General features: G+C 39.9%; 1 protein-coding gene and 1 non-coding gene across 3 annotated transcripts in view; both read right to left on the bottom strand.

Moving 5' to 3' along the window:
- LOC142398674 (contactin-associated protein-like 4) overlaps positions 1–12,617 on the bottom strand; it is a 113,932-nt gene that overhangs the window by 74,478 nt on the left and 26,837 nt on the right. For both annotated transcript variants that reach the window (XM_075482773.1, XM_075482774.1), the window contains exon 2: positions 5,722–5,832. In XM_075482773.1, the coding sequence (XP_075338888.1) occupies positions 5,722–5,832 (111 nt within the window). The remainder of the gene's footprint in view (positions 1–5,721; positions 5,833–12,617) is intronic.
- trnal-uaa (transfer RNA leucine (anticodon UAA)) lies at positions 3,698–3,780 on the bottom strand. Its single transcript has one exon. It is a non-coding gene; the product is annotated as a tRNA-Leu (tRNA).

Raw genomic sequence — 12,617 nt, 5'->3', positions numbered from 1 at the left:
GATTTCTTTTTCCTAACTCCGAAAGCTAAGAAAAAAAGGAAAAATTAAATAATGAACACGTCAAAGATCCACAACATGAAAACAACTGACAAGGTGAAAGGTAGAAGTTGATTATCTTGTTATCACGCAATGTTTGGTATGTGCCGCCTACATAGACCAAGCACAGCCCTTCTCCAAAGCCAACAGGTCTCCATGATGGCAGTGGCTTTCCTCGGTAAGATGGTGCGCCCCGTCATCATTAATAAGGAGTGGTTAAACGACCATCCGGCATTGACCCTCAAAACAACCCAGATCCCAGTCTGATCTAGCATCCGTTGGATATGCCTGAACCTGCAGCCCCAATGTCCCGATTGGAAATACCACAGGAAACTCCCAGAAGTCCTTTGTCCATGCCCAAACGGGTCAAAACAGCTTTTATCAATGTAAATCAATATATTTTCTAAAATAATAAAGTATTTTGACTTCTTCCTCAATCCTGAAGCAGCATCCTGAGTGTTTTTGGTCTTATACACTCTTGAAACAAAAGATCGTTCTAGAAAATGCTGGAAACATGGAGCATACGTGCATGTACATGTACAAATGAATAGCATCATTATTAAACAAAGTTCTTGGATTCTAAAGCCAGCTTTTAATAACGCATATACGCATTTTGTGGGAGGTATTCCAGGGCTTTGATCATCTGTTAATTTCGGAAGTAAATTAAGCGAAAGCAAAGCTGCTCCTCTGAGAACTAACTGAAGCAGACTATTAGCAGCAGTAGCGCTGGGAAATGAGATGGAGGCTTTCATTTATTCATTGATTTCCTCTGCAAACAGATGGGATCATGTGGGTTTAGCGCCATCAATACAGCTGGGAAGGAAATGTGACTCTCACCTGACATGCCAGCAACAAGAGGTAGATGTTAAATAAGCTGTGAGGGAAATGACAGGTCATCCTAAAGTGAAGCTATAAGTGGTGCGGCGATCATTCACTACACACCTAACTGAAATCTAATCCAAATACCATAATAAATGGTAGTTGATATGATGTACAGTTATAATAAAAATGAAAGGCGTGTTACAGTTTTGATATGAAAACGATTGATTTTTTTAAGTAAAAAATGATTGACATCAGTTTACTTTATGGCCACAGGAAAGAGTATCATGTTAACTCGTTATTATCGCGTTAACGCGTTAATTATTTAACGCCGACAAATATTTTATCGCGCATTAAAGCAATACTATGTAACATTTCTACCTTTTGTGCGGCTAGAATGAGTTTTAATATTACGATTGGCCTGTCTCCTATGCCCTTCGGGGGTCTGAGTTGGAAAAACTGCGCTATGTAACTTTGCTGGACCGGCCCGGGAGCTGAGCGGAAGTACCCAGGCTCCGCCCTCGCAGTGACGCAACACCTTCGGCTCTGCTACACTTACTCAGGCAAACTGCTCATTCAGGTGGATTCGAGTTCCCGAAAAAATGGGAACTCCACCCACTTTGTCGGGAAGCAATCAACTTTGAGCAGCGCCAAAGGCCCAGGGTAGAGGCGTGTTCAAGGTAGTGACGTGGTTGAACTGCCACTCAACCCATGGATTGTACACGGAAGCGCTTCATTCAATATCAACATGGAGCAGCGTCAAGCTTTTGACACTGCTGTAGATGCTGTAATGAAAGTGTTCGACGGGAGATTCTCGTTAAAAATCGAGCAAAGAACAGCCCTTGAATCATTTCTTGACAGGAAAGACGTTTTCGCCTTGCTCCCTACTGGCTTTGGTAAGAGTTTAATCTACCAGTTAGCCCCGCTGGTAGCTAAATCATACGTCAGAGGAAAGAGTGGTGTGATTGGCTTAAGCTTAGGCACAGCCTTTTCTGGCCACAACCAGTAGCAACCCGAGGGAGGCGGGTTGACCAGGCCATTTCGAATCGTATTCGTTATGGTCTTGGTCAGACCAGAATCTCGAAGAGATTTGAAAGTCTATGTTAATCAGGCTAGAGCGGAAGTACTTCGACTTGCTTTCTGGCACACCTACCGCAAAAACAAATAGACCCCTCTCACGCTCCCAGGTACATTTGATTACTCTTACCTTCTCGGTCGACATAGCTTGCACCTTCTGACTCCTCACTATTTTTGAGAAGTTACATTGTATCACTTTGACGCAGGTTTTATTTTTCATTTTATTGTTGTTAAAGTCTGTTGCTCACAGGCTTTTATTTTGTAAAAGTCTGTTACTGTCTGCTGCGGAACCGGAAAAGAAAGTAATCGGCGGATCCACCAAACATGGAGAAGGGTACGGAACTTTTACTCGGCCATTTTCATTTTAAAGTTTTTCCAGACGGCGGAGTCGACAGAACCAAAGTCATCTGTAAACACTGCCAAGTTGAATTGTCTTCTCAGCGTAGTAGTTCCAGTCTAGTAGTTCCACTCCCTGCTGGGAGCGAGGCTTCTACATAAAAACTACAGAAAGATGCTGATGTTAAAAGTGTGTTTGCACAACAAATGTTATGGCACTTTCATTCATATGGCAGCACATTTAAAATAAAACTAAATGCTAAAAGCTATACACTACTTTTGGATTCATTTTTGGATTTTGCGTACAAATGCGATTAATCGTGATTAATCAGGGAAATCATGTGATTAATTAGATTAAACATTTTAATCGTTGCCCAGCCCTAATCATGACTAATGGGAAGCACACAATATTACAAAAGCAGCATGTTCATCCATGTTGTTGTATATCAGAGACTGAAATGTAAGTATTAACCCCTTTGATTATCGCATCTGCCTCACAGATGAAGCCTCACTTAGTCACAAGTTCTTCTCATGTAAAGATTTTAACAAATTTTATGTAAAAAATCTTGGAAGTTTTCAGAGTTTCAAAATGTTTTCTGCTATCTTGCAATACACGACCCTATAGTATATACAATGCACATTACATTGCACATGCATTGATTTCACGTATACACCACATTTAAATACTTAAACAAATGCATATCAGATATATAGAACAAGATTAACTAATATACATTATGAAGTCCTGCAACATTATCCATACTTATCTCTTGATATATTTGGGGGCTTCTGGAGGTGGTTTCTTTTTTTGGCAGCTTCGAAACAACAAATATTGACCCAAATGTACAGCTGTGCATGAGCAGGGCTCAGATGGAGGCTAGTTTTCCTGACATTCCACAACTTAAGGGGAAGCAAAAGAGCAGAGAATTGCCAGATTCTCTAATGATGCTTTAAACAAGGGATAATGCTCTTTTAAGGAGATTGACTTAAATACCATTTGGCCTTTTGGACCTATGGGCCTCCTCCTAGTTTGTTCTATCAAAGATCCTTTCACAGCAATAACAAGTCCCAGGCTGTAAAACGAAAACAACAAGCTGAATGTTTTACAGCGATTAAGAGATGTGCTAACTGGGTAGCAATCATCTGACACTTTGCTGCTATAAGAAACAGCTTTCATATTACAGGGGATCATTTGATCCATTGATAATGCTGAAATATTGACTAAAATATTGAGCATAATTGCTCCTATATTATGAAAGAGGCAAATAACTGTTTTTAGAGAAGACAGAAGGGGCTAGAAAACAGGGGTAATAATAAAAATTGTAAATTACATTACAGTCATTTTGCAGACGCTTTTATCCAAAGCAACTTATAAGTGTGTTCAACATCAGTTGGCATATATGATTGATAAGATAAAGATCATTTAGTCTACCAGGAGTGGGGTTCGAACCCACGTGGGTATTTACCCATTGGATCTTAAGTCCAACGCCTTAACCACTCGGCCATCCTGGTGTTCAGTTATAAGATATTATCAGTTGAATTGGTCAATATTGCCATATTCCCACAGCAAGTCAGTGGCATCAATTCAATGCTAACAAGAGGTACAAAAGAAAATGCTTGTTTTCCAGAGATGATATTTAAACCTTTTCTACAACAGAAACACAAGAAGTAAATGTTGAAAATGTTTTTGTTCTACTTAAGTATCCCAGTAAGCCGTGACAGAGAACCAGCACGCACAATACAAGGATCCTGAAACCAAAACAAAACGATGGAAATCAGCCATCATTTATCATTTGTCAACGATTTTCGTAATGCGACAAACAAAAATACTACTGTTAGTTTGCCGGAAGACGTCAGGCAAAAAGGTATCAAGCATCTAAATAGCTTTTCACTGCATGTTTGTTCACATTTGAGCGACTGACTGCCACGAACTTCTTCATGCTCAGCTTCCTTTGCTTTCCCTGGTGGATAAAATCAGTCAGCTCCAGATTAAACCTGCCTCAGCCTCACAGCTGATTCTTGGCTTTGATGTCAAGATAAAGCAGCCACAATCTTCATTTTTTCAAAGCCTCACATCAGTTTCCAGCACAGACTCCCACCTGGTGGAACAAACACCATTCACAGGTATATTTCTCTTCTGAGCCTCTTATTTAAATAATAAAGACAAAGAAACAATGGATCCACACAGCACTTGTTCACCCATCGAGCAACACAGGGTGTTACCTCTCAAACACAGACATTTGCTGCGTGCACAGGAAAGAGGATGGAATGAATTTTTAAAACATCTCTCTCTGCATATTTATTTGTCTATTGGTGGCTTTTGAACAGCAACAGAACTGTTCAGATAGAGCAGATGGGAAGCAGTCATAACCTGCTCCTCCTCACTACGCTTCTCCCCAGAGAAGCTAATGAGCAAAAGCCAGCAGGCTAATTCGCTAACTGTTGTTGGATTATGTCAAAAGGGCTGATTGTGTGAGATCTTTATATTTATTCATTTTTTGTGCTCTTGACACAAACAAATTCCCAATAAAGTAACTTTCATTTTCACAGATTAAGCCTGAAATCGTGAGGCTGCTGCTCTGATTGAACCCTAAAGTTTGTAACTGCAGTGCCGTCTGATTAAAATGACCATCCACATCATTAACAGAACAGCAGTGCTGTCGTTTGGTCCGTGTTTACATGCTAAGATCATTTAAAAGAGAAAGTTACAGGTGACAGATATCCTTCTTTTTCTGTTAGATGGAGCAGAAAAACTAGCCTGACTACGTCATACTCACGATTCTAGTCAGAATGTGAGTCTTATAGCCTACCGCTCAATAGTTTTGAGTATGGGGCGTGTTTCAACCGAACCAGGAGAAAAAATGCCTCTTCGCTCAATTGGATAGACCTACAACCAATCAGAATTCAAACCAAGCGCTCTTTAGTGACGTAGTCGATAATGTCCCTGTTGATCATCTGTCCATCATCGTATAAAGCCCGCCCTGGCAATCTGATTGGGTCGACTGATTCCATGTCGGGCATAATGATTTCCCAACTGAGCAGAGCCAGACCGAACTTCCCGACCAAAAGTTTTATGGGCGGGGCTAAGTTCGGCTGGCACCCAGGCTACAGAAAAACTCCTTCTGAGTAAGAAACTACAAGAGCAACACTGGAAATGTGCAAGTAGCGCACTGTGCTGCTGCTTTTCTCTCCCCCTAACTCAGCAGAGCAGAAGCAGAGGTGCTCCTGCAGCATGACAGGCCCAACTCTGGGAAAATGTTTTGTTGCTGTTTGTTTGTTTTAAGGTTTATTAGTCGTGTAGTTAATATGTCATTACCTATAACTTGATGGATTGTTTAGCCCATCTGCAGATAGGCATGCAAACAAGCTTTAGCTATGATGCTGTTTTCTACAGCATTGGCTGAGCATCGACACATACTTGAGGGACAGACGCATGCAAGAACTCTTCCTCACCGTCTCTCCTGTTGAGTTTGGCGAAGCCCGGGGCATGGCTGCTGGACAGCTTAGAGGAGCTCCTGAAGGACGATGGCAGCAGGTTGGACACCAGCGGGCTGTCACACACTTCTGTCAAACAAAAAATACAGATTCTGTTATAGCTTCACATGAATTTAGATCTTCACATATTCCCCTAAACCTGGGCACACGAAAGGTCCGACCCACAGTTTGCACCATGCTCGGTTAGGGTCAGTTAAAGGATAAGATCGGTTTTTTGACATTGGGCCCTTGATTTCACATTATAACATGATGTTCTACTCACCCCTGCTTGTTGTTGAACATTTGGAGCTGTTCCGAAGATATTCGCGAGGCGTCTGGCTGCTCTCTTGAGATATTCGGCCATGAAACGGTTTCCTATGGGCAAGCTTATACAGGCACAAACTATGCTGTTTATAATTTATTAATTACTGTACACTAGCACTGATAACGTGGAGGTGCGTCGCTTACTTAAAAAAATCCGGGTTATTGTAATTTTGATTTTTTTGTCGTAAAGTGGGTGTTACTGACGTCATCGTCGTGCTACTGCCACAGACAGCCCACAGACCTGCTGCCTATTTATTCATTCGGCTAAAATTCAAAATTAGTAACCCGGATTTTTTTAAGTAAGCGACGCACCTCCACGTTATCAGTGCTAGTGTAGAGTAATTAATAAATTATAAACAGCATAGTTTGTGCCTGTATAAGCTTGCCCATAGGAAACCGTTTCATGGCCGAATATCTCAAGAGAGCAGCCAGACGCCTCGCGAATATCTTCGGAACAGCTCCAAATGTTCAACAACAAGCAGGGGTGAGTAGAACATCATGTTATAATGTGAAATCAAGGGCCCAATGTCAAAAAACCGGTCTTATCCTTTAAGTCTGCTCTCATTCTATTACAAGTGGTTTTTGGATCTTTTTAATAAATTGTTTAGTACCCTATAGACTCTAACAAACCTGTGATCTGATCGTACATATAATCATGAGAGTAGAGTGTTCCAGTATGTGTAAAATAGATGGAAAAAAGTACTTTTTGGTGGGCAGTTCCTTTCCAGACCTTAATAATTTTGGGATATTTACCTGAATCTTTGGACCCATGAAGGCCTGGTTATTATACCAATTCAACACGAGGACAATTAGAGGTTTTATAAAGCTATTGTTGGGTCAATTTTATCAGAGCAACTCCAACATTTCTCCCCTCGTAGTTCCTCTTTTGTTGCCACAGAAAACAAATCTTCTTGTTCATTTCTCAAGGCCCTTGCTTAGATGGATGTATTTCAAAATCTGAGGCAAATTTCTTATTTTTGCATGACTAAGTGAAAGATCGTAGGTCTTATAGACGTAAAAAAAACTGACTTCAGCATGAATTTTTATTCATTTAGCTTCAAGAAATTCTGTTAAGTGCAAGTGGAATAGGTAATTGATATCAATGTCAGCCTAAAGGCTTTTGACATTACAGTTCAGTCTCTCAGTGAAGCAAAATCTTATGATGTGTCAAAACTCCTCTGCAGAGATAAAAAACTGACTGTTTCACGGAGCAGAGATCAACAGCATAAACCACACGAGGGATATCACAGAATCTGACACAGCTGGAAATGGATTATTCTCCAGTAATCAGTTGAATTGATAAAAATCAGCTGGAGAGGAGCTGCCTTCTATCGCTAAATTAGCACCTTTTCTGGATCAAAGAGCCTCAGCGTTGCACTTTAGAGCTTATACAGCGGGAATAAGATGTGTTTGATACCATCAGAAAACCACTAAGAGTACAGCGTGAAAGCAGCATTTAAAGGCAGGGTAGGGGATCTTTTTCTGGAACATTTTTTTACATATTGCTTGAAATACTCTTCACACCCTCATTGCAACCAATTAATTAAAAGTTTTGACACAAATATGAAAAGTTTTAGTGGCCTCTAGAACGTACAATCTAGGAAAAACAGTATCCAATCATACTGAACGGACCGTTCACAATGATTGGATACTGATGCCGTCTATCAAACTGCAATCTGCTCCTCCCTCCCCCTCCCCCTCCTTCCCCCTGTGCGCGTACCCTGCTCCGTGAACGATGCTTGGCAGGAAGCTAAACTAGAGCCAGCTTGGCTAGCACCTAGCATTATTAAACGTATAGTTAGCATAAACTAAATACTAAATACGGCAACGATCGATGCTTGCTGTCAGAACAGCGCTCGTGCACCTTCGTGCTCGTGCGCGTTCATGTACTCTAGAGGCGTGGCTTCAGGGGGAAAGTGAAGAAAAGGGTTGGGACTTTTTACCGGTGTATTTTCAAAATGCAGCTTCGCTGGACTCAAAATCCAGGATCTCCTACCCTACCTTTAATTCCTTATTGAACATTACAACATGAGAGGCAGAATGGGGTAAAATATTTGAGGAGCAGGTTTAATATTCACTTTCAGGACAAAGGTCTTTCTGCTATAATTGCACCACATCAGAGAAATGAATAAATAAATAACCAATGTCGTAATCATGGGTGGAGATTTAACAGCGTTCTGAGGAACTCTGACTGAAGGAGATGAATCATTGTTGTCAGGGGAACACACTGTTCGCAGTTTATAATAATATAATTCACAATTGGTGGCAATTAAAACATATTACTGTGCAGAAAATATCCCATGTATTATATATTCTTTTCTTTTCCATAATTGTTCTGTCATTCATATTAAATTTTCTTATCTTGTAGGAACAAATCTTCATGCATTTGCTTTTATTAAAAAAAAAAACTTGTTAACTAAGCCCCAGCAACTTCGCACACGAAGAGAAGATATATTAAAACAATAAAAAAGACACGCAGTAAAAAAAAGAGTGATTTGAGATATTGTGAGATTTTCTCACTTTAATTGCATTCCACATTCATACATGCAGATTTATGAACTTCGGCTCCATAGATGTGCAGTTTTAAAGTCAAACTACCGCCGCCTCCATCTAATGCCTATCTGTTAATGGATGTTGTTTTCCACCACTGAGACAAGAGCCAATTACGATGATTCACTCTGCAGAATGGTCCAGATCCACAACTCTAACGAGGCTTTAGCTTCATTTACTCGGTCAACATCAGCGCTCAACAACAAACCGCTTCACCTGCCTGTTGATATCTTAACATGTGAAAGTGAAATGCCACGGTACTAAAACTAGTAAATGATACAGATTACGTCTCTTTACTAATGATTCTTGTTAGTTACATTTTGTAAAATTTGAGAATACAAAACCATCATTAACCTGCTGGTTGTTGAGTTGGACGTTACGATTTTGTTCTTTTATTTATTATTCCTGTCACAGTTGAGAGCAATTTAAATGAATTTAAAAACAAGCAACAGTCTAGATAAGTTAAAAGATATCGTGCAGATTTCATGCATAGACACATGAGAAAAGAAATGTTTTTAACCTGGATTTAAAAATGTCTACATTTGGTGAAAGTTTAATCTCCTCTGGCAGTTTGTTCCACTTGTTTGCAGCATAACAGCTAAATGCTGCTTCTCCATGTTTAGTCTGGACTCTGGACTGGACCAGCTGACCTGAGTCCTTGGATCTAAGAGCTCTGCTGGGTTTATATTCTATAAACAAATTACATTACTGACCAAAACAAATGACAATTTATCTGGTGGCAAACTGGTGCCATGCTGACCGGTGAACTGGACAGGCTTGTATCTCTGTTCATTATAAAAATGAAAGACTCCGTTTAAGAAATTCTGTTTTCACCGGCTTCTTCTGTTAGTTATAGACTTTAAAGTTCTGGTGCTGGTCTATAAAGCTCTGAATGGTCTAGGACCAAAATACATCAGTGACCTCCTGACCCAGTATGAACCTTCCAGACCCCTCAGGTCATCTGGATCCGGTCTTCTATCAGTTCCCAGAGTCAGAACCAGACATGGAGGAGCTGCATTCAGCTTCTATGCTCCACATGTCTGGAACAAACTCCCAGAAAGCCTCAGATCAGCTGAAACACTCAGTGTATTTAAGACACACCTATTTTCAGCTGCATTTGAGTTTCAAAACTTAATCACATTTTAACTACTGATTTTATCCATTGTTTTTATTTCTTTCTTTTTTGTTTAAAATTCAAATCATGCTTTTTATTTCTACTGTTTTAATGTATCTGTAAAGCACTTTGAATCGCCTTGTAGTTGAATTGTGCTGTACAAATAAACTTGCCTTGCCTAGTTCTGGGTCCAATGGAACATATATATGCAATTCAGCTCCCATCCACATTATCTGGGTGTCTTAGTCCAGCTTTAAGAAATTGAATACAGTTTTAGTCAGATTGACATTTATTTTAAGTCTTCTTTCAGTCGGACAAACAAAACCATTGAATTTTTTCGCATGTCATCTTCACATGCAGCTTCTTCCCTGATTCATTCTAACTGCTCCTCGTCATCCTTCCCTTGTGCATCCACCCGTTATCCCCCTCAGTTCTTTGTCGGTCTGTCTGTCTACCTTGTTTGTATTTCCCACGTATTTCTCCCTGCGATTTTCACACCATGCTTCGACACATTCTGCGTTTGCTTTGGTTACCTTTGTTGTACGACGGCTTAAATTTTATCCCTGAGCTTTTTATGCCTGTGTTTGGAGCTTCAAGCAAAGCGTGGCTTTTTTTCTGTCTTTGACAACCTGCTATGTGCATCCAGAAATAGGCTCTCTTTTTAGTGATACATACTGTAATACCATCTCCAGTGCAACAGGCTCGGAAAAATCAACAACATACGATTTTTGTCTACAACGTTTGAAAGGATAATGATTGGTGCAGAATGCGTCAGCAGTGTTGTCCCTCTGTGTTTAAACACACAACTACATGCCAAAAATCATTCCCTGTAATCACATAATGTGTGAAAATCCCACAATATGTATGCCGGTTAAGCAACCTGACAGCTGTATTGATGAAAATACAAGCACACAGTATCTGTTCCACCACACATGTGTGAAAAAAAAGGGCCTGAAACACCTGCTGTGTACAAAACATATGAGATTAGTTAAGTTTGGACACAAAATGGCTTGGTTAGGGTTCAAGAAATATCAAACTTTGATTTAAAATGATAGTTTCCTTAAGCATCATCGGTGAAATGTCTTTAAAATCCTCTTTTAGGTTTGAAATGAACTAATGACATGTCTTTTTTTTATTTAATTTTCATTCTATTATATCTATATTCATTTTAATCTCCTGTGCAACTGAAAGAAGTTCAAAAGAAGCTTAAAAAGGTGGTGGAAAGATTGGTGGCAAATTTCCATGTCAAGAAAAAAATGGGACACGGTGCAAAATCTAAAAAGAACCAAGCAAAGATTTGCAACTCATCTTAAAATAATTGGGAAGGGGACAACAAAAGGCTGGATAAGCAAGTGGTACTAAAAAGAAATAGCTGGAGGAAAATGTTGCAACTAATCAGGTCAATTGGCAAGAGGCCAGTAATGTAATTGGGGATAAAAGGAGCGCCTCGCCGAGGCAGAATCTCTGAGAAGAAAACATGGGCAGAGATTCAGCCATATGCAAAATAAACGTGTCTATAGATTGTGGAGCTATGTCAGAGCATTGTTCCTCAATGTAAAATTGATCAGACTTTAACGTACTGTCGATGATTTAACCCTTCGGAGTTGGTAATATAAATGTCAGAGAAGAAACTCGGTAAATCTTAAAACCCAGCGCAAATGCTACAGATGTTTTTACACAAAGAAAACTACGTAAAAATAAAAAATAAAAACGTGCAACGCAGTCTCCTAAGGGTTCAAATATATCATCAAAGGATTCAGAGCATCTGGACACAGCCAAAAATTAGAATCCCATTATCTTTGGACTCTCACACTGCATTAAAAACAGGCATAATTCCTGTATGGGGTCGGTCAGATTGTTTTCAGAAAAAGTTGTCTGTGAACACATTTAACTGTGCCATCCACAAATGCAGGTTAAAGCTCTTTCAGGCAAAGAAGAATCCATGCGTGAATACGATCCAGAAACACAGCTGCCTTCTCTGGGCCAAAGCTCATTTAAAATGGACTGAAGCAAAGTCGAAAACTGTCCTGTAGTCAGAAGAATTAAAAATCGTAATTCTTTTTGGAAATCATTGGTGCTGCTTCCTCTAGACAAACGAGTAATGGGAGCATCCGGCCTGTTCTCAGCACTCAAAAGCTTGCATCTCTCATGGTATGGATGTACATTAGCTGGCAACTTGCACACCTGGAAAGGCACCATTAAGACTGAAATATACAGGTTTTAGAACAACATATGGTCCCATCCAGATTATTTCTTTTTAGGGGAAATAAAAACACATACTGCATCTATTCCAACTGCATGGCTTCATAGAAGAAGAGTCCAGGTGCTTGACTGGCCAGCTGGCAGTGCAGGCCTTTTACCAACTGCAACATTTGGTGCTCCATGAATGCAAAATATGTATAAATTTCATTTTCACACAGCGACACAACTTTATTTGGAATTGGACTCAAGAATCCACCTGTCCCGTTAGCTTCCTCTGTGGAATTAGGTAGTCAGACAAGTTTCCGTCAGTTTTCTGTCAAAGCTAACCAAAGGGTAGTTGGTCTCGCATGCTGTGTTTTCTTCCGTTTTTTCAGTCTAGTAGTGACCCCCAAAACAAGAAAAGATTAGTTTGTTTTCTTTAATTCAACATCTTCTCTTCCAAATATCGACTGCATTGAATGACATCCATTCCCCATCAGTCATATGGCTCTGGCTTATTGATGGTACTTGATGTACTTGATCATTCCTTCATTGAAGAACATCAATTATTAGGCACTTTAAATGGCAAAAGAATGAAAACCTGTGGAGAAAGCAGCTTCAGCTCTGGTATAGTAATGGGCTTCTCCACACAAACTGCTCAGTTAAAGTCCCTTCATTACATTTCTGATGGATTAAGGTCAGGATA

This window comes from Odontesthes bonariensis, chromosome 14 (genome assembly GCF_027942865.1).
Source record: "Odontesthes bonariensis isolate fOdoBon6 chromosome 14, fOdoBon6.hap1, whole genome shotgun sequence".
Classification (NCBI taxonomy): domain Eukaryota; kingdom Metazoa; phylum Chordata; class Actinopteri; order Atheriniformes; family Atherinopsidae; genus Odontesthes; species Odontesthes bonariensis.
This window is presented reverse-complemented; position numbering and strand designations above follow the sequence as displayed.